This window comes from Lissotriton vulgaris, chromosome 1_1, assembly GCF_964263255.1.
Source record: "Lissotriton vulgaris chromosome 1_1, aLisVul1.2, whole genome shotgun sequence".
Taxonomy (NCBI): domain Eukaryota; kingdom Metazoa; phylum Chordata; class Amphibia; order Caudata; family Salamandridae; genus Lissotriton; species Lissotriton vulgaris.
In genome coordinates, this window is record NC_141685.1 from 600,825,340 (window position 1) to 600,848,913 (window position 23,574).

The 23,574-nt window shown below is 41.8% G+C and overlaps 1 protein-coding gene across 1 annotated transcript in view; it reads right to left on the minus strand.

Moving 5' to 3' along the window:
• COL24A1 (collagen type XXIV alpha 1 chain) overlaps positions 1-23,574 on the minus strand; it is an 897,023-nt gene that overhangs the window by 445,127 nt on the left and 428,322 nt on the right. The window contains exons 15-17 of the mRNA XM_086954096.1: positions 21,959-22,012; positions 21,830-21,874; positions 1,496-1,549 (exon numbers count right to left, since the gene is read on the minus strand). Of these exons, the coding sequence (XP_086810222.1) occupies positions 1,496-1,549; positions 21,830-21,874; positions 21,959-22,012 (153 nt within the window). The remainder of the gene's footprint in view (positions 1-1,495; positions 1,550-21,829; positions 21,875-21,958; positions 22,013-23,574) is intronic.

Consider the following 23,574-nt stretch of genomic DNA (forward strand, 5'->3'; position numbering starts at 1 on the left):
TGATGATGGAAAAATAAACCCTGGTCCTTTAAAATACTTGTCAGTGCCTACTACCATTACCTGCAACCAATAGCCACATTAAGCACTGGGTAGATATGAGAATAAAGTTCGGGACTTTACTGTAGAAATAGACAAAGCAGGTACAAATATCAGAAAGTAATTTGTCCTCCTCTAAAGACATCTGTCAAACTAAATTACATTCCTTACAGGGCTGATGGTGCAGTGCTCACCTAAAGAAAGTGGCATCAGTTTGGTAGAGTACTACAGGACTATGTGGCATGCTGGATTCTGTGTGAAAAAGAGTACAGGTGCCTTGATCAAAATCTTTAACCAGACCAACACTGAAAGGAGATTACAGCGAAAAGCAGCTAAAATGTAGGTGGCCAAAACACACTACTTACCATAGGTTAGAACTAACCATGGTAGATACAGTACTTGAGAGATTAGTTACATATGAGTATTCTATGCCAAAACTACTTTTACCTGTATGTTGCACTACCAATGTCACCATGGTCATGAACAAAAGTTCAGTACCAATCAAACTACCAACATGTTTTTCCATGAACTGCATTCAGTGCTTACTCTGAGCCAGTGTTTGCATGTCGGGCTTACCAAAACTATTTTTTGGGCACTACCATTTCCTCAATAGACGTCGACCCCAAGCAAGAGGGTGAAAAACAGAAAGGAGGGAAAGGAGAAGGAAGGGAAAGATGAAAAAACAGTGTCAAGGGGAGAATTTAAGGATGAAAAAGAACCAGCTTGAGGGAGATAAGGATGCATGGACTGTCTGACAGTGGATTAAAGAGGCAGGAGGTGGGACCAAGACTGCTCATCCTTGGTATTCAGGACCCTGCCTTCAATAGCGCCAGCTTTGGGCTTCTGGGCAAAACTTTGGGCATTGTACTTATTCTTTTACAAATTAAGTAGTGCTTAATTTGAGCCAGTGGTTTCCGGAGCTCAGCACTGGCACTTAATCATCAACTCTGGCGCTTTTCATGAGCATCAGCTAAGGACACATTCATTTACGAGGAGATTAAATTTGCCCAGAATCACAGGATGTTGTGATGATGCCGGGACTCAAACCTGGTTCCACCAGCTCCGAAATCGCCAGTGCTGGCCCCTATGCCACATTCTCTCCTCACTTTCATGGTTAGTAGTAGGATTCTGTTTTCGGCGGGTGCTACAATGAGAAATGGGTTGGTGCAAGCTGCCTCCTGACGAGAGCCAGGCATATATTTTTTTTTACTAACTAACCACTGAAATTAAGCACTGATTGCGTGTGGCCTATAATTGTACCATGATTTATTGCAGTGAGAAAGATGAGCAAAACACATGTCAGAGCTACAGAGTAGGGTATTCTTTCAGCGTGCACTCAACACTTTTATTGTCTCCATAACATGACATGTACTTCAAAGAAATGCTCGTGAGGAGCTACAGAGAACTGATTGACTTTGTAACAGCATTTATCAATTAGAAAAACATGTAATGTGCCTACCTTGTCTCCTGGATACCCCAGTTCTCCAGGTTCTCCCGCAAAGCCTTGTTCACCCTAAAAGGAATACCACGTACATGATACAGCTTAAAACAGTTATGGCAGCGACAGCAAAAGAAATTGAAATATAGAAAATGTCATCATCATGATAACCCCACACCACTGTAGAGGTTTACCATACTATAGGCTAATAGTATTATGGAGAATGGAGAACAAAATAATGTGGCAAAGTTATCTAAATTATGCACCTAAACTCCATATTATCAATCAAATTCTTGTGCAGTATTATTTTGATCCATTTGAGCTAGAACATATTTCTTGAAACCTGTGAATTGCACAAATTATGTGGCACAATTCGGTACATCCATAACACAACAATAAACACTGCTGCCATAGAATCGCAAAATTCCAATGGCCCACTCCATTGTCCATTCCAATTCCAGGCACCGCCCATTATTAGCTGCACTTTCAAAACGACAGAATTCCCCAAAATAATCAAGTAATATACAAAGCACATAAGGATAACCTGTCACATGGTCCAATATTACCATCAAAGGGTTTGGGTGAATATATATATATATATATATATATATATATATATATATATATATATATATATATATATATATATATATATATATATATATATTCACTGAAAAAACCATAGGTTTCAGGCCTTATTTAGTTAGAAATTAGCTTTAAAAAAAACTTTGAAATTCACTCACAAAAAGTTTTAGGGGTGTTATAGTTTGCTGGACATTTCACTCATACAAAACCATTGAAATTGTGAAATTGCTCCTATATAGTTAGTTGTACTAACTATATTTCGCGCACCCGCAATACACTGCTGATGATGTCACATATTAGATCATTCATGACATGGTCAGTGACATCACTGATGACATCTCGAATGACATCACTGATGACATCATCCAGTGAATTTGGTTTGCTTCTTTATTTAAATATGCATTATATATATAGCAATTTGCATTGAAGAATGAGTGGATATATATAAATAAATATTTGGAGGGAGGATTTAGTAGCAGTGTAATTAACTGTTTACTTGACCAATTTATAGTGTCTCACTAAATATAGTGGATAGGGACTAAACTGTGTGAATATCTGTATCACTTTGTCAGTCGTTGTGTAAACTGGTTCTCCAGTTGGTTACTAGCTATGTGAAAGTCTATATTAGTTATTGATTCGATAACTGAGTATTTGTATGGGAGAGTGAAAGTGTGTGTGGTTCAGTGGGGGGTGTGTGACTGTCCAAAGATGTGTGAATAGTTGATTCAGTAGATATATGAAGTTAAAATTACATGTTCTAACAGTTTGGGTGAGTGAATCTCTTTAAGGGTGTGGTGATGAGCAAATATATTTCTCAATGGTACATGTCCAACAAACTAGGAAAATAAAAGGCAGTGTATGTGTCAGTTGTATATAAATAAGTATCCATAAGACTCAATGATTGTGTGAGTGACTGTATGGATAACTATATACTTGTAATAATGATTTTATGATTCACTAAGAATGACTTACTATCTAAATGAATAGATGAAGTGGTGTTTGTATAAGTGTGTAGTTAAGTAAGTATGTAAGTATGATCCATTGTTTGCCTAAGTGAGTGGGATGACTTCATATGTGAATAAGATGTGTGCTGCTGTGCAATGTTGATATAGGTGTATACGTATTTTTGATAGTGTTCTATTGTTCATTGACAGCATGTATGAGTGAATCTACAGGTAAGTGATTAGATGTGTGCATACATCTATGAATCACTGAGTGGGTTTTTAGATACTTGTATTGCTGTGACAATGGATTCAAATATGATACTCTGTATTTTACGAAGAGTGATGAAAGATTTTACTTGTGTATAAAAAGGTGTATGTGATTGTCACGTGGATGATGTCATCAGTGATGTCATCAGTGATGTCACTGACCATGTCATGAATGATCTAATATGTGACATCATCAGCAGTGCATTACGGGTGCGCGAAATATAGTTAGTACAACTAACTATATAGGAGCAATTTCAGTGGTTTTGTATGAGTGAAATGTCCAGCAAACTATAACACCACTAAAACTTTTTTTGATGGAATTTCAAAGGTTTTTTAAAGCTAATTCCTAACTATATAAGGCCTGAAACCTATGTTTTTTTCAGTGAATTTCAAAGGTTTTTTAAATGCTAATTCCTACCTATATAAGGCCTGAAACCTATGGTTTTTTAAGTGAATTTGCAAGGTTTTTAAATGCTAATTCCTAATTATAGAAGGCCTGAAACCTATGGTTTTTTAAGTGAATTTGCAAGGTTTTTAAATGCTAATTCCTAACTATATAAGGCCTGAAACCTATGGTTTTTTAAGTGAATTTGCAAGGTTTTTAAATGCTAATTCCTAATTATAGAAGGCCTGAAACCAATGTTTTTTTAAGTGAATTTGCAAGGTTTTTCAATGCTAATTCCTAACTATATAAGGCCTGAAACCTATGTTTTTTTTCAGTGAATTTGCAAGGTTTTTTAAATGCTAATTCCTAATTATATCTGGTGTGAAACCTATATTTTAAAAAAAACTTCAAAGGTTTTGTAAATGCAAATTCTATTAGCGAATAACGTTTTTATACGTTAATGTCCTTCTGGTACCACCTGAGCAGCCATCTTGTTTCTCAGTAGAACTGAGGCACAAGAGAGCACAAAACAAAAGTGGAAAACGCGAAAAGGGGGCAGAGTAGAGACCCCCTGACCCCTAGCCCTTCTCAGGTTGTCCCAGAAGGACCCCCAAGGGCAAAATTATTATTATTATTTTTTTTATAAAATCGCGGGGTACGCGCACGGTACGCGTACGTACGCGCGCATCGTACGCGTACCGTGCACGTACCCCGCAATTTTTTGATTTTTTTTGTGCTCTTGGGGGTCCTTCTGGGACCCCCTGAGAAGGGCTAGGGGGTTGGGGGTCTCTAACCTGCCCCCTTTTCGTGTTTTCGACTCTTGTTTTGGGCTCTCTGTGCCTCAGTTCTCCTGAGAAACAAGATGGTGGCCAACTCTTCCTGGTTTGGACAGTTTGGAATGTTAACAGTCGACTACCAGCCAATCAGGATCGCGCTCGCGCACGCAAGGGTACGCGCACGTACGCCTCCGGTACGCGGACGCGTAAACTCATATAGATATAAATGTGTTTTTGAACCTAATTTTCGTAAAAACCACTGGAGCAATTTTCAACAAACATAGCAAAGGCACATCTGCGTACCAGTCCCTACAATTTTGCAAAGTTTGGCGTAATTCCGTTCAGCGGTTCGGGCTGTAGACTTATCAGACCGTCCTATGGAAATTAAGATGGGGAAAACACGTTTTGGGACCCCCCTTTTTTCTCAGCCCCCACTTCACGAATCCACCTGAAACTTTCCAAATTTTGGAGCCGGACAAAATTTGGGAAAATTACACGCAAATTCCTCAACCGGCGCCAAAGTTATTCCCAAGAGAATGTTGCGGATTTCCTATGGTAGCTAGGTCCTAACTATATATACCTACTGGCTATCGCCAGTAGGTTATATATATATATATATATATATATATATATATATATATATATATATATATATATATATATATATATATATATATATATATATATATATATATATATATATATATATATATATATATATATATATATATATGATAGGAAGAGAGATATAGATAGATAGATAGATAGATAGATAGATAGATAGATAGATAGATAGATAGATAGATAGATAGTTACCATTGACTTTTTTTTAAATACATTTGGTATCATTCAACAAATCTGCATAACACTTTAGGTCATCCGAATTCAAATTAACTTTGCAAGTTTTGTGCAGATTTGTCAAATTACAAAAATTAATTTTCTGACTTTTTCCACTTTATCTTCCACATAAATCTTTGCTTTCCTCTACAGCAAATAAATAGGAGAATCTAATAACATCACTCTTGAAAGAAGATTTTTCAAGTGCCTTTGCTTATTTTAGTGTAAATCTGTTCATGCGATTGTGAAATTAGCATTACAAAAATGTGTCAGTGGGGTTAAAAGGGTAGACCATTAGTCCTGAAATGGTCTACAAATCCGGATTCATCTGTCAACATAAAAAATAACTGAATTTAAATGAGTGAGCGATCTTTCCTTTATCTTGTTTGTGGACCGAAAGTCAGGTTTTTGGACCCAAAGTTTCTGATTGGCTGACCACAACTGAGAAAAATCTGTTGTGGTTACCTTTACAGGACATGGGACATGGTCCACAACTCCCAAACACAGTGAAGGAGCTTTGAGTGTTAGAAGAAAGCATTTCCATTCCCCGACAACTGGCTCAGGGGGAACGGGAAGGTTCTCAGACCCAGAGGACGAGACGACCAGTGCAGCTGCAAGGCCTGCGAACTCAGCCTTGTGGTCCACATACCATGCAGCGAGTGCTCTTGGGCCTTTGTTAGGACCATGAACAGTTTTGTTAACCCAGGACTGGGATCATGATCACTTTGAGGGTTCCAATGAAGGTCCATTAGCCTCAAATATTTGATGTAGTATATCTTCAAAAGTCCCAAAATTCACTGAAAAACTACAATGAATGAGCAGAAATGGTTACAGTTGGTTATAAAATATTAACCAGTGCTTAATCTTAGCACCAGCATGTATTTGTAAACACAGGCACTTATTTTTGACAGTCTACCACATGGTGGAGTTGACTGTACACTTTTTTTAAACTAAATCTTTTTATTGACAGTTCAATAAAAAACAAATACAAAGCATAATTGTGCACTAACATTTCAATCGACATTGGTGAGGGATACAGTTGCACCTGACCGCTACTCAACCAGGCCCTGAACATATACTTTTTTGACAGTCCATCAAGAACATATTTAATATACTTTAAATAAATATAAAAGATACATGTTCATGCCATATTTACAGCATTAGATGACGTGGGAAAGATTGGCAGTGTTGAGTGGAGCAATTGTTTGGCTCCAACTGCAGTAACTTCCTGAGAAATACCTCGGGGCCTCCACTTATATTTTTACAAATTTGTAGTATTCTCATGTAATGTGTATGTACTTGCATCCAGCTGCTCAGCCCTGTGTGTGTGCATTCTTATTGGAATCCTAGTCTGTGTGGAATGTTGGATGCATCAGAGTGTCAGTTAAGGATGGGCTGAGCAGCCAGTGGGCTGCTCCTAATGGGGCTGTAATCTTGACCTTGACTTATGCAAATAAACATCAACTACAAGTACCTGAATTGGTCTACGGTGTCTACTTATCTACACCAGAACCTGTGGGACTTACCCACTACAAAATTAAGCATTGATTAACATGTTTAAAAACACTGCTGAAATTCACTAAGAGTTTACACTTAATCTGAAGTTACTAATGGTTAAGTATGCAACAAAATAACTCACACAAAAGCAATGCCATCCACAACTCACACACCAGTGGTGTTACTGAATATTATGTTTCAATCCGTATTTCAATTAAATAGTTTTTTTTGTTTGCTTACAACTTTGGGGCCCATTGACCAATCTGCACCAACTGTGGCACTTCCCTAGCATGGCCAACTAAGGACTAGTATGGAAAATGTTTGTGCATCTATGTGTAGGAAAAAAATGTTTCCCCAATTTAGCTTACGTAGGAAAAAACAGTCCAACATTTTTCATTTTTACTGTGGTGTAAATCCATTCAGTAGTTTTTTTTATATTGACATGCAAGAATGGTCTGTGTGGGTTTAAAAAGGTTTACAACTTTGTATATCTGGTCAGATGAAAAGCTAGTTGTTGATTTGCTTATAAAGTTTTCACCATTATATAAATATGCATGAAATTTGTCAGAATATTTGTGGCATTTTCAAATTCATGCAGATCCATCATGGGGGACCTTGGTAAAAGGGGGAGTGGGAGGAAGTGTTTGCACATATGTTTGGAATCTATGATGAAGCTACACAAAATTTGGCAGAAGCTTGAAAGGAATATTCTTCTATTGGTATGTCAAGTCTTATGCCAGTCCAGCAGGGGGCAAAGTTAAATGGGGTGATCAATTACATTTTTATTTGCATAAGTTGTTGGCTGGGCTTGATGACCCAGCTACAGATGTGACAGGCTGTTGCACCCAGTGCAGCCATTTCAGTTTTTGTTACAACGCAATGGGGGAGTTAATGAAGGGTTTCTGGTGGATCTGGATTAACTGTTTCAGAGACTTAACCTGTACACTTTCTTTTGATTGTCCTGATCCGTCAATGGGGGGGCCTAGTTGAAAAAGGCGGTGGGCAAAAAAGTGTTAATTTGCTGATAACATTGGCACTATGCTATGCAATGCTACTAGATTTGTAGAGTGCATGGCGAACCGGAGGCATCCCAGCGCTCAGAGAAAGAGGAAGCACAGCAAGCCTGAGATCGGGTGTAGTCAATCCTATGAGAGGTCACCATGGAAAGCGCCAAGATTTAATGGCTTTGCGAAAGCGTAACTGATTGTCCAGACACCTAATGGCCAAGTGGGGAAATTTCCAGAGCTTAGCATCATTGATTTGAAAGGAGCGCCCTCCCTTTCTGGCTCTTTGAACTCCATGAACCGTAACCAGATGCTTTGTTGGAAGAACAAAGGACCATATTGGGGTGTAGTGAGTGACAAGATGTTGAAGGATGGGCGGGCCTTTCCCTTGGAGAATGCTATGGGCAATGCATGAGGACTTGAATTCAATTATTTGAACAATGAGAAGCCAATGCAATGCCATCAACCCCAGCCTGGGAGATTTAGACCTGGGAATACTCAGTAACATACAAGCAGCTGCATTTTGTATCACTTGCAGTTCCTGGACGACTGCCTTGGCAGAACCAAGCTAAAGAAAATTCCCATAGTCTAGGTGGGAAAGGATTAATGCCTGGACTACTACGTGCCTCGCGGTCTGAGGCAGCAGCAGCAAAATCTAACGTAGCATCCACAACAAACCAAAGCAGCTGGCTGCTGATGCTTCACAGGCCTGGATACCCTCATTAAGGTGTCATCAATCCACATCCCCAGACCTTTTATAGTTGACTTATTAGTCGGGGGACCCAGGTGAGTAGGCCGAGCCAGATCGTTTTGGATGGGGGACATATTGCCATCTGTCACTAATTCAGTTTTGGCTCCATTGATCTTGAGACAGGGTTGATTCATTCAGCTGGATATTTGTTCCCTGCAGGTTCCCAGATTGACTGGGAGCGAGTCAGAACCAAGAGTAAGTGAAAGCAACTGGGTGTCATCCCCAAAAGGGAGCTACAATGCCTGCCAATGATTGACGATAGATGTTAAATAACATTGGGCTGAGTGTGGACACCTGCGGGACCCTACAGGTGACAAGCAAGATATTCAAGGCAATGCCCTTGTCAACAACCTGGAATGTATGCTCATTTAGAACCACCCCAGTCCAACGCTATTCCTGTAACACCAACATTATGCAGAAATACAGAATGGTCAACGGTGTTCAAGGCCGCACTAAGGATCAAGTAGATGATGGCAACCGTGTCCCCATATAGAGTTCTATTTAGCCTCTTCCACCACTGCCAAAAGGGCAGTCTGTGCTGTGTCTGGAGCGGAAGCCAGTTTGTGTTTGATGCAAGAAAGAGTTGGCCTCCAAAAAATCAGAGAGGTATCTATTAACAGTTTTTTCAACCACCTTACTAAAAGCTGGTAAAAACAAAATAGGACGGAGGTTTTCAAAACAGTCAGGGTCAAGGTTACGTTTTTTTCAGTATGGCTTTAACCACCACATGTTTCCAGGGTTGAGAAATCGATCCAGTTTTCCAGCGACAGATTGGCCATTTTGAGCAGCATAGGGAGAATAGTCTCCTGCTCTAGAGCAATGATCCTGGGGGGAGTTGGATCAAGGGGAGATTCTGATTTGATTTTACTGAAAAGAGCCTTCAGCTCCTCCAATGAGAGGGGATGGAATTTGGAAAGGATGAAGGGACAATAACCCCTACAATTGTTGTTGGGAACAGAATTAATGCTTCCACAGTCCTTTTCAAAGGATTGACAGATTTCCAAAATTTTAAAATTAAAGAAAGAGGCAAAAGGATTGTGTCTTTCAGTTAAGGTCAGAAAGATGTGTGCTGGAGGAAAGGTCTAGCAACATTTTTGTGATTTCAAACATTTCTCTGAGGCTTTTGCCAGCTTTATTAATCCTTATTTCAGAATAAGACACTTGGGCAGAATGGATTTCAGCATTATAAACTCTATCTCTCCCCATATATATACTTTTTTGGTTAGGTATACTCTTTCCTTCATTCCCTTTCTGCAACCCTAACATTTTTCTTTAGATTTTTGATGTGGGGGATATACCACAGGGCAGACTTGTTATTAGATTTTTCTGTTTCTATCCCTTTAGGGACATTTTGATCTAAGGACTGGGTCTGCCAGTCAGTTATCTTATTGTGGGTGTCTAGTGGACCAAGGCCCAGACAGGGTAGGATTGATTCAGTGAACATCTCCAGCTCTCCATGTTTAACTGACCCCATTGTAGGTGAACCATGATCGTAATGGGAGCAGACGATTTAAATACCCTAAGTTTCATGGGGATCAAAAGTGATTTGTCCAAAAGGAGAGGAACTGTATACACTGTGTAAGGAATTTCCATAAAACTTGGTAGAAACTAGGAAGGAATGCTTTTCTATTGGTTTGCCCATCGAGGGCGGGAAAGAGTTCACAAGACTACAATAAAAATGAAATTTGCTTATAACTATATTGCTCTTTGAAGAATTTGCATCAAACATGGCAGGCAGTTCACAAGCTACACAACCTACACTTTGTCAGGTTTTCTGCATATCTGATTGCACGGGAACTAAAGAGGGAGGTCAAAACATTATGGATTTACTAATAAAACTGGGACTGTTTGATGTTCTGCATGTAATTTGGCAGAGACATAGCATGTCTAGTCTATTCTATCTTGTCTCAATGTCATACCCCTTTCAGCAAAGGCACTGAAGCAGATGTCAACAGGACGTTTCCATGTGCTAATACATTCAGAATCATTTACTGAATCCACACAAAATTTGTCACATGTTTAGAAAGGTTAGTTTTCTGTCGATTGTATATATAAGACTTGAGCATAACTCTCAGGAGCGCATGTAATACGTCATAAAACACATTAACTTTGCTGACGAAATAACACAGTTAAGAATCAGTTTTGGTTCAGCTAACACAAAACTGAAAACGCCATGAAAAGTGCAAATGATAGTGTGCAATGCGGAATTTACAAAATAACTCATACCCACTGCCATGTTCAGTACTCTCCAGGAATGTTTAAAAAAAAAAGCTGCATACAAACAAAGAGCAATCTATAGTGGAGGGATGCGTAGGGGTGTGTATCGTACGTTGCACACCACCACTGGTGAATTTCAGGACGTTTTCAGTTTTGTGTTCACTGACCCGTAACAAGGTCTGGGAGAAATTTTAATAATGCCGGTCTAAAGTGGTGTAATTGTGATAAGTAGATTATATTTTGCTAGACATTTTTACCAAAAGTGCTTGTGAGGGATATACCGGCAAATCCCTTTTCACTTTAAAAATATAATTTCGCAGAAGTTTTACATTACTTTGTGAAATTTGGCAGGATTGAAGGATTACTCCCACACTAAACCATAAATGGTCTTTAACTTTATTTTTTTCAGTGAATACATACACATATATTACCTACTGGCTATCGCCAGTAGGTATATATAGTTAGAATTTTTTCCCTATGGGACTTTTGAAAATTCTATGTCTAATAACTTTGGCGTTTGTGGACGGAATCGGCTGAAATTTTCAGGAAAATGGCACATTTTGTTTCTGAGCAGCCCCTGAAAATTTGGTGGGGTTTCGTCAAGGGGGGGCTGAGAAAAAAGGGGGGTCCCAAAACGCGTTTTTCCCATGTTAATTTCCATAGGGCGGTTGGACTCACTTTTAGCTCGAACGGCTGAATGGATTTGCACGAAACTTGGCAAAATTGTAGGGACTGTTAGCCCGATGTGCCTTTGCTAGGTCTCAATATATGTGCTCCAGTAGTTTTTGAGAAATTAACGTTCAAACCAAGATATATATCTGTAACAGCGCTCTGGGCAGCGATCCGGTCCGCTTACTTTTCGCTTATCGGAACTTTGCGCGCAGAAAGCTGATTGGCTCTCCGGTGTCTGTCAACATTCTAAACAGTCCGGAGCGGACGCCATCTTGTCTCTCGGTAGGATCGAGAGAGAAGAAGAGGTGGAAAACGAAGGGGGAATTTAATGAAAGGGGGCAAGGTATCCCCCTCTTGACCCCCTAGGAATGTTGTTGGGGTTATTAAAGGGTCCCGTGGGGAAAATAAAAAAAAAATGATTTTTCACGGTAGAAGCGCGGCCGCGAACTGGTAGCGAAACGGGAATTCGCCATTTTGTGCTTCGTAAATTAAATTACTAGTTATAAGTGGGTGCGGGAGACGTATCCTAATCCCCTATGTTTCCTGAGGGTGGGTGAGGAGGCTGATATATGTTGATACATCTCTTCCAGCGGCTGTGCGTGAGCTTTTTTTTTTTTTTTGCTGCGTGACAGTCCGGAGCGGCCGCCATCTTGTCTCTCGGTAGGATCGAGAGAGAAGAAAAGGTGAAAAACTAAGGGGGAATTTAATGAAAGGGGGCAAGGTATCCCCTTCTTGACCCCCTAGGAATGTTGTTGGGGTTATTAAAGGGTCCCGTGGGGAAAATAAAAAAAAAAAGATTTTTCACGGTAGAAGCGCTTCACGGGCCGCGAACTGGGCCGCAAACTGGTAGCGAAACGGGAATTCGCCATTTTGTGCTTCGTTAATTAAAGTACTAGGTATAAGGGGGTGCGGGAGACATATCCTAATCCCCTATGTTTCCTGAGGGTGGCTGAGGAGGCAGATATATGTTGATACATCTCTTCCAGCGGCTGCGCCATCTTGCCTTTTTTCGAATGCCACAATTTTTCACGGTAGAAGCGCTTCACGGGCCGCGAACTGGGCCGCAAACTGGTAGCGAAACGGGAATTCGCCATTTTGTGCTTCGTTAATTAAAGTACTAGGTATAAGGGGGTGCGGGAGACATATCCTAATCCCCTATGTTTCCTGAGGGTGGCTGAGGAGGCAGATATATGTTGATACATCTCTTCCAGCGGCTGCGCCATCTTGCCTTTTTTCGAATGCCACAATTTTGTCGTGCACGGCAGCCATTTTAGATGCCAGGCTGGTTCCAGGCTATCACCTAACCCTGCGGATGTAGTTTATGGCCCCAGCTGTAGAGAATTCAGACATGCCAATCCTCCTGATTCAGGCGTGTGAGTACTGATTTCAGTGCTAGTCTCCCGCCTCCCGATTTCTGCAAGCAAAAACCCGGGGGCATATTACGAACAACTAGCGATAATTTTTGTCTCTAACTTGTTTAGAGACAAAAATTATCGCCGCACATCGGCGATTTTTATCGCAGATAAACCTTGCTATTATCGCAGAAAAGTCAGCGATATTCATGTATTATCGACCTAATGCTCTTAGCCATGTTATCCACCTCCCATTGGATAACATGGCTAAGAACTGCTCAGGGCAGGTGTTAGATTTTGGAGATATTCGCGCTTAGCGCGAATATCTCCGAAAGTTGGTAATAGAAGGTAGCGATGTTAGGGACTGTTTCCAGTCGCTAACATCTTGGCACGCCACTTTGCATGTCATTAGTGATAAGTATCACTGACATGCAAAGCGGGGCCCAAGATGGTCGCTATCTCCTTTTAGCTGTCACTAACTGGTGTTAGCGACAGCTTGATAATAGGGAAATAATTTTATCTCCGCTTTCATGGTTTTTAAAGCCAAAAAAGCGGAGATAAACCCCCTTGATAATATGCCCCACGATTCCTTGGGGGTTTCAGCTGACAGGGCTTGGTATTGTGTTACATGGTAATTTTTCCATGAAACGTCAGAGGGTCGATGCAGGGGTTCTAGAAGAGGTGATAAACCATTTAAGCCTCATGAACAAGCGCATGGTCTTTTAAAGATTTGTGAAGTACTCGGGGCGGCGGTGTGTGTGTGCCCTCTTTCAGGAGCGGGCGGGGGGCACTGCCAGCAACTTGCCAGGTCAGGTAGTGTTCAACACGTGCATCGCCCTTTCTCTGCCTGCTATTGCGCTCCATGCTTCGGAAAGGTAAGAAAAAGAACGTGCATTTGAGTTTGAAATGTCCGATCCTGCAGCAGCACACTTCCAAAGCCCACACATGACAATAACCCGATTCAAGGCCCCATTCACCCGTTTTTCAAAAAATAGATAACACTCCAACAAATTAAGGTTATAAAACTTTATTAACTTTTAACGATAATGAACAGAACAAAAACTAAAAACATTTAAACATTTCTTAACACAAAAAGCAACAATGGTTAGAAGCTGTCTTTTGTGCGAATAGTCCCAAGGCAGCACAACGTGCAGAGTTCTGGACGGCACCCAGGTGATGTCGCCTGGGTGCCGCACTGGTTTAGGGATCCTACAATGCTGCTCCGAAAATTGGCGTGGGGCGTCCCGGGTGGGGCGGGGGGAGGCCTCGTCAGTAGCGGTCTGTTGTGCGAATAGTCCCAAGGCAGCACAACGTGCAGAGTTCTGGACGGCACCCAGGTGATGTCGCCTGGGTGCCGCACTGGTTTAGGGATCCTACAATGCAGCACAGAAAAACAGCGTGGGGCGTCCCGGGTGGTGCGGGGGGAGGCCTCGTCAGTAGCGGTCTGTGTCCAGTGTCACATGGCTGACACAACATGTACGACAGGCACCCAGGTGATGTCCAGTAAACTGCCGCACTGGTTTTGGTATCCTACAATGCTGCTCCGAAAATTGGCGTGCGGCGGCTCGGGGGGGGGGGGGGGAGGCGGCGTGAACGGGCCTCCCCAGGTGGCGGCCATCTAGCTGAGTTGCGCTCGCTCTTGCGGCCACAGCGTCTCGCTCACCATGTTGTGGAGTTGCTCCCACTCTTGCAGTGCAGCGATAGGCGGCTGCCACATGGCTGTCAAAATGGCGGACGGCTCCTCGGTTTTGGGCCTGGTCCACTGAAATGGCCCTGGGACACCTTGGAACTCGGACGCTTGCCTGCTAGGGCTTGGGCTCCATTCTCGAAAAGCGTCCCCTCAGCCGTGAAGATTGTATAAAAGTCTTGGGGGCCCCCGACTCCCGCAGTCTTCCGGTGGGGAGCGGCTGCCATGATTGCTCGCGGAATGACCACGACGGAGCCACGAGATGGTGGTGCTCTCATGCTGACGCCAGCTTCAGTCTGAATGATCCAGAAACAAGGTGGGGCTTTCATCGTTTGGGAAAAAAAAATGTTCTAAACCAATGAAAAGTGTTATTTTTAGGTCATATGACCAAGCCTTCCATCTTTAGGAAACCAAAAGTAAAATGAACCAATGAAAAGTTTTATAAACAAGTCACATGACCTGTTATGCGACATAGGGCTACAAAAAGCGTAGAAAATCCGTTGGCACGTGAGGCGGCGTCAGTAGCGGACCGATGTGCGAATAGGCCGAAGGCAGCACAACGCGTCGAGATCCGGATGGCACCGAGGTGGTGTCCAGCAAATTGCCGCACTGGTGTGGCCATCCTACAATGCTGCGCCGAAAGACGGCGTGTCCAGCTGAGTTGCGGTCACTGTCAGTAGCGGACCGATGTGCGAATAGGCCGAAGGCAGCACAACGCGTCGAGATCCGGATGGCACCGAGGTGGTGTCCAGCAAATTGCCGCACTGGTGTGGCCATCCTACAATGCTGCGCCGAAAGACGGCGTGTCCAGCTGAGTTGCGGTCACTGTTGCGGTACAGTGACTCGAACGCGCCGAGATCCGGATGGCACCGAGGTGGTGTCCAGCAAATTGCCGCACTGGTGTGGCCATCCTACAATGCTGCGCCGAAAGACGGCGTGTCCAGCTGAGTTGCGGTCACTGTTGCGGTACAGTGACTCGAACGCGCCGAGATCCGGATGGCACCGAGGTGGTGTCCAGCAAATTGCCGCACTGGTGTGGCCATCCTACAATGCTGCGCCGAAAGACGGCGTGTCCAGCTGAATTGCGGTCACTGTTGCGGTACAGTGACTCGAACGCGCCGAGATCCGGATGGCACCGAGGTGGTGTCTAGCAAATTGCCGCACTGGTGTGGCCATCCTACAATGCTGCGCCGAAAGACGGCGTGTCCAGCTGAGTTGCGGTCACTGTTGCGGTACAGTGAGTCGAACGCGCCGAGATCTGGATGGCCAAGTTTCAAGTTTCATCTGGCAGTTTTTCTCCATCCCTCCTGGATCAAAGAAGGTGAATGCTATGCTGTCCTATGGCAACATGAGCATCAACCTGATGAATACGGCATTCGAAAATCATAAATGCCCTAATGCACCCAAGAAGTAATTTTTTTTTTGCTCCAGTTGAGCCGTTTTCAATGCCTGTTTTTTGTTGTTTCCCCTCCATCAAGAACAAAACAAAAATACAAGGCGCTAAGATCCGAATGGCAAGTCCTGGATGTTGAGTGCCTCAGTTGAGAGTTCTGAGCAGTGCTTGTAAGACTGTCTGAAGCTTATTTGCACCTGCTGCAGCTTCACTAGGTCCGGCGGAACTTTTTGCCTTTTCTTTTCTGCTTCTTTTCCTACAATGCGTTTCATCTGAAGACACGACCAGGTCCCTGAATGTGTGCAGGGGGACGCTATTGATTGAATGAAAATGGCGGCTTGACACAAAGCTGACTCAAGCGTTACTGTTGGTGCTATACAGACAAAAATTGGTTTTCAGTTTGTACATTCTTCAGGTTTTTTTTTTCCATTCAAGTCTGATTGAGAGTTTGTAGAAAAATGGCTTCAGATTTACCACATACTACTCTTCAACATTCTTCCTAAATGTAACAATGTGAAACTCGAGAACGGCTGTTTCTGTTTCCTTTCAAAATGCTGCCACCAATATTTTCTGAATGGAAGACACCATCTTGTAGCATAAAGGGCCGAAAGGGGTTCTGGTCTGGCCGATGGTTTGTGGAGACATTTTGACTATATCTTGGACCTGCCCGGCCTCGCCCAAAATGGCGCCGGTATAAATGGGACTCGTAACTCCTTGCCCGCAAATGTATATCTAGAAAATGTTATTGTAAGTGGCCCTGTCGTATTTTAATTACAAAATGTACGTCCACCGATTCCGCAACTGTTAGACACCTTTGTTCTTGTCAAATAATGGCCCGCTCGTTACGTTCTTCTACAGTGTAAATGTCTCCTCATCATATACGATTTCAGTTTGCTCCGTGGCCGGCCCACGTGGTTATAGGCCCGTATTTGTATACTGACATTTTCACAATAAAGGTTTTTAAAACAAAACTCGGTAGTAGTATTTACATTTGTAAAGTTTTTACTTTTAGTCACTGTTTTCGAATCAGTAAAAGGCAAGTGAAATAAAGCAGTCCAATTACATGACGGAAAAAAGGTATAATATGTAGGAACGCAGTAAAGATAAATGGTCAAGGGCAGTTGTGTTTTCCACTCCTGCAACATAAAGTGATCGATAAGAATCTGATAATCAGGCGTATCGGCGACTAAGACAGCAGGCCGAATCTCTTTTACTCAACGGCTCCGTCATGGAAGGAAGAAACGCCCTTTTTCTCGAAAAAGGAATATATTTTACTTGCAAGACAGTTGTAAATTTTCCGGGAAAGTACATTAGCCTGGAATATTATAACATATGTTTGAAAAAAAAATATTGTTCGAAAATAATAAAAAGCGTAATTTTTAGGTCATATGACCAAGCTTTTCATCATTAAATTAACAAAAGTAAAATGAACCAATGAAAAGTTTTATTAACAAGTCACATGACCTGTTATGCTTACGTTACGCGCTGCGCGCCGCGCCTCAGATCACTTCCGGGTGCGCTAACGCGGCGTGTCATAAAACGCATTACGCGACAACGTAGGTCAAGAATATAGTCAAAATGTCTCCACCAACCAGCGTTCACAACACAACCCCTTTCAGCAGTCCAAAAAGTTCTGTTAAATGACAACAGAGGGGACAGGCAACAAGAACCATCAGTCAAAGAGGGGAGGGCAAGTTCTTCTCTTCCGGGTCATGTTGGGGCGCTACCGGAACTGATCGAATTGGTAGTCTATAGTGTTTCTGGATGTTTCAGACTAAAGCTGGCGTCAGCATGAGACCACTACCATCTCGTAGCTCCGTCGTGGCCATTCCACGAGCAATCATGGCAGCCGCTCCCCACCAGAAGCCTGCGGGAGTCGGAGGCCCCCAAGACTTTTGTAGAATCTTCACGGCTGAGGGGACGCTTTTCGAGAATGGGACCCAAGCCCTAGCAGACAAGCGTCCGAGTTCCAAGGTGTCCCAGGGCCATTTTAGTGGACCAGGCCCAAAACCGAAGAGCCGGCCGCCATTTTGAGAGTCCTGTGGCAGCCGCCTATCGCTGCACCGCAAGAGCGGGCGCATCTAAACTACATGGTGAGCGAGACGCTGTAGTCGCAAGAGCGGGCGGTAAACAGCTGAATGGCGGAAGAGGCACAGTGTAGCAAAAGCGGGCGGAATGGCAACTAAAACGATAAAGGGGCGCCCCACTACAGCTTGTCTTCAGGTCAAACGGATTGTGGGACAAGGTCCAGAATTGAAGAGTCATCAAAAGGCAAAAAGTTCAGCCGGACCCCGGGAGCCGGCCGCCTATGTCGGGGGCGATCTCAGGCTACACCAGTGCTATAAGACTTGGGGAGGGTGTCGGAGCCAAGCGTCTTCTCCGAGTCCATGGCCATCACACCGCCCCTCAGGGGCCTCCGTCAAGCTGTTTAGGAAGGTAACATATCACATTGTTTTCTAATGCAGTCAGGTCCACAAACGACACTCACTTACTTTGAGAATAGTGAAGCTGCAGTAGGTGGAAATAAGCTTCAGACAGTGTTACAAGCAGTGCTCAGAACTCTTAACTATGGCACCCAACATCCAGAACTTATGCTATTTGAGAATGGTAGTGACATCGAAGCATCTCAGGGACCAAAACCATTAACGTACTTTCACGTATGAAAATCTTACTTGGGGAGGGGGCAGGAGCGAAGCGCCCCCTCCCAGTCAGCGCCACCACACCGTATGTTGAAAATCTGAAGCCATCGTTCTACAAAGTCAACCAAACTTGGATTGAAAAATCTAGAAAAATGTACAAACTGAAAACCAGTTTTGGTCTGCATAGCATCAGTAGCAACGCTTGAGTCAGCTTTGTGTCAAGCCGCCATTTTGATTCAACAAAGCACAGGCATTGAAAAAGGCTGAAATTCAGAACTCTAAACTATGGCACCCAACATCCAGGAGCTTGCCATCTGGATCTTGGAGCCTTGTGCTGTTTTCGATCTATTCACACATCGGTCCACTACTGACATCATCTTATAAAACAACGTTATGTAAATAGTTTTTTAATAAAATGTTTTACCCTGTTTCTTTGCTGGTGTGTTGTCTATATTTTTAATATTTGCATAGGGTTTGTCGTTATTTTGTGCGGTATGGGTGATGGAGCCGAGCTGTCTTGCAGTCCTCATGGTGTGGAGCTCAGTTCATCTCACTATTTTCGTATTTCTCATGAAGGGTTGTTCCTAATATTTCTATTTTAGCGAGGTCAAAAAGAGATCTAATTAGTGGCCTACTGATTTTGCTCGATTACTTTTATTATTTTACACGATTTTTCACTATCTGCAAAGACTAAACAGAGTATTGCGACTTTGTGCTTGTTTGTAAATAGAGAATGATCCAAAGAGAACCAATTCTAAAACAGTAAATGCTTGGACAACAATCAATCAAATGGAGAGACAAGGAGGCACGACGGATTACAACGGGGGTAAAGGCCTGCGTTAACTACCCTTCAGTATCTGCAAAGAGAGAGTACTACTAAGACAAAAGAGGGGAGGGGGGGGGGGTGCAGCGTTCAAAGCACATCAGCGTGCATAAATACGAAAATGTTTTTATCTATCACGTACTTGACATTTTAAAGCTTTTCATATTTGCTATTAAAAAACCAATGAAATTCACAGAAAAAACCATAGGTTATAGTGGATATATAGTTAGAAATTTGCATTTAGAAAACCTTGAAAATTCAATGAAAAAACCATTGGTTTTAGGCCATATATAGTTAGGAATTAGCATTTACAAAACCTTATTTTACTCGCATAAAACCATTGAAATTCCATATATAGTTAGAAGCGCTAACTATATATCGCGCACCCGCAATCCACTGCTGATGATGTCACATATTACATCATTCATGACATGGTCAGTGACATCACTGATGACATCACTGATGACATCTCAAATGACATCACTGATGACAACTCAAATGACATCACTGATGACATCTCAAATGACATCACTGATGACATCACTGATGACAACTCAAATGACATCACTGATGACATCTCATTTGTCATCACTGATCACATCACTTATGTGATAATACAATGAACCTCTTCAGACTCTAATATAACCTTACATACACTCAGTATAAACAGACACTCACAGACTGTCACTCATCCATGGAGTTACTCACACACCTACTCAGTCATGCAAAGAATCAATCACACCTCCATTTCCTCAACTATAAAGTTATACACATCTTACTTATTCAAACATATAATAACACATATTTATTCTCTTATATAATCCCTGATACAAGCTCACAGTGATCGATACAGCCACTCACACATTCACTGGCTCTTATGTTCAGTTATTTATATATCTCAACTCTCACATGTATTGTGTTTTACATACGTACTTACTTGCTCATGTAGCAATGAGAAATCCATTCACTCACCAACACACCCATGCATAGTCAACCGCCCATATAGCTGTTTCCACATGCACTCTTGAACTCATACTCCTAGTGAATCAACTGCTTACACATCTATGCACAGAGTCACGCACCTCCCAGCCACCCACACACACACTCAGCCTCCCATTCAAATACTTGGGCAACCAATCAATAACCCATATGGCCACTCTTATAGCTACTGATCAACACATGCAGCAGCTTACACAACAACAAACATACTGATGCACAAATTAAGACAGTTTAGTCACTAACCCATGCACTCAGTGAGACACATTTAATCACTCACTCATACAGTCAGTCATGCACCTACTAAATTCTTCATCCAGACACTTATACATCCACTCATTCTTCAATATGTGAAACATATTTAAACTTTACAGACACATACAATCATTTGAGTTGTCATCAGTGATGTCATTTGAGATGTCATCAGTGATGTCATCAGTGATGTCACTGACCATGTCATGAATGATGTAATATGTGACATCATCAGCAGTGGATTGCGGGTGCGCGATATATAGTTAGCGCTTCTAACTATATATGGAATTTCAATGGTTTTATGCGAGTAAAATAAGGTTTTGTAAATGCTAATTCCTAACTATATATGGCCTAAAACCAATGGTTTTTTCATTGAATTTTCAAGGTTTTCTAAATGCAAATTTCTAACTATATATCCACTATAACCTATGGTTTTTTCTGTGAATATATATATATATACACACACATATTTATATATGTATTTATTCATACATATATATCTGCGTGTGTATTATATATCTGTAAATGCACAGACTGTAATATGTTATGTGTTGTCATTGTTTTAGTGTGGGGAGGCAACATAATTAACGGGTCTCTGAAATATGGGGTACGGGCTTCATCACCATAAAGACAGCCACTCTTCAGAGCTTTACTTTTGCCCATTGTTTTATCCAAATTCTATTAATAAAAGGTAAACAGACAACAGTTTCAACAATCTTCCCATTCTGCTAACACAATGCTCTTGAGAAATCAAAGGGCTTTTTTTAAAAACAATTCTGACATTTTTAACCACAGAATTAAGCATTTTTTCTTATTTTAGGTGCAGACATCCCAAAAGTATAGTCCAGTATTTCATTTAAGGTTTTCAATAAAGATTTAATATAACAAATACATGGCAAGCAAAGTGTAATATGGGCTTGTGATGCCATCACTTGGTTCTTGGTCCCCTAGCCTTTGACCTTGTGGTTTATGATGTCATACTACTGAAAAGACAGGAGTGCAAAAGACATATATGCCAATCTGCTGTTAGTAAAATTCTGTTTATAACCATTTTTGAGGGAGATGGGCATTATCATCTGCTCGAAGGTCCACCCTTCTTAGGTCATGGCTCTTCATTACAACAATGGTTATTAAGAGCTGATTACACTCTGCAGATATGCTTATATGAACATGAACATACACCCACCCACATGCATATAAACATATTTATGGAAATTATCAATACCAGCGCATGTATGTATTTACGCAGAACTATGAAAATGGAAATATTTAGATCACCTTATCACCTTTCAATCCAGGTTGTCCGACCGGCCCTGAAATACCCTATGGGACAGAGAAACAAGAGATTTTACTTTATCTCGCGACTTTTAATATACAGCATTCACTCATAGGTGCTTAGGACCTTACCTGAGGTCCTGGAATCCCCGTTGCTCCAGGTGGTCCCACAGAACCAATATCGCCCTATACAATAGGAAATAAGATGAATTTCAATTAAACATCCCTCATCTCAAGAGTTATACTTACACTGAAGAAATAATATGCTTACATGTGGCATGCTGGTGAAATAGATGCTGAGTAAAGAAAAGCATTACCTGCATAAGGGGAAAGTGCTTTAAGTAATTGTTTATGCAAGCCTTATACTACATAATCCATCCAGGTCTCCATCATAACATTGCCTTCTCACATATGCATGCAGATTCAGAAGTTTGAGATAGCAAAAGTGAGATTTGTTTATAACGGGAAAGTCAAACCCTATTTCCTTTCCTTTCCACTGCCTGAGGAGTGAGTACATTTCAATGAAAGAAGACATACAGCATACTGACTCAACACAGTGTACTCTCATAGACGTCCATTGGGTGTAGCTAGGGTTGGCTGCTACCATCCTTACTTATAGCTTTGTGCCCTTGTCACTAACACTGCTACCGCTGGTTTAAAATGTCATGTTGGCAGCAAAAGCATTAGGAACTAGACAATAACATAAAACACTAGTGCAGATTCTGTAGTTTACACTCTTTGTCTTTTACCTAGACCTCACAAGTCAACTCTGGAATATAATTTGTGGTCAAAGGATGTGTGTAGGAAAGTGATTTATTAATTGAGGTTGATGATTGTCCACCAGATGTAATAAAGTCATTAACCTGTTAGGTCCAGGCAAAGATTGGAGTAATTTAAACCTGATCTCATGTCCTGCTAGTTAAGGCACAGAGCAGGTAAGCAAAACTTAGTGAAAAATTGTAATACAATAAGAAGATACAAAACAGTGAAAAAATCAAAAACAAAATACAATAAAAATCCCATTCCATTTTAGATACATAGAGTAAAATGTAATAAACAAAATTACATCAAAGCAACAAAACTCTAATAGGGGGACCCAGAGATACAAATGTTTAAATTTTAAAGTAAAAATAGCACTAAAAAGCACAAAGCTCCAATGATAGTCTATGGTCAGGTAGACCAGGACTTAGAGTGCGATTTCATGCCAACTGCGGTGGAGTGTTGGAGGGATATCCAATCCAGAGGTGTCCCGGTTTAAGGTTTTACCCTTAGGACTTAGTCTCTGAAATGGAAGTCAAAATGCTCCAGCAGGGGAAGGTTGTAGGCCCTCTCAAAGACAGATAGGAGTTGGACGAGGTCATACTGAAGCTGTCCATTATGACAGGAAAAGCTCAGAGTGCAAAAATGCAAATTTCACCTCAGAAAAGTCCCACGTCAGCTGAATAATTTTTGGTATCTATGCTCTGTCAACATTTCTGTGTTTGAACTTAGTCTCTTTTTCGGAACTCAGAATCCTCCAGTGGGACAAGGTTGCAGGATGTATCCAATGATGAGTTCCACGAGGTTGAATACCTTCTCACTGATTACATGGATTTGTGGCAGCTGAGAAGCCCTGAGCAGGAAAAACATGCTTCTTCAGGCCAGTAAATTGAACCTTGGGCAGATTGGCTTGGTGTTTGGTCCCAAACTTCTGAAAGTCAGGAAGTCCGAAACATTTTAAAGTCCCTACTTTCCAGCGTTGTTAGAAG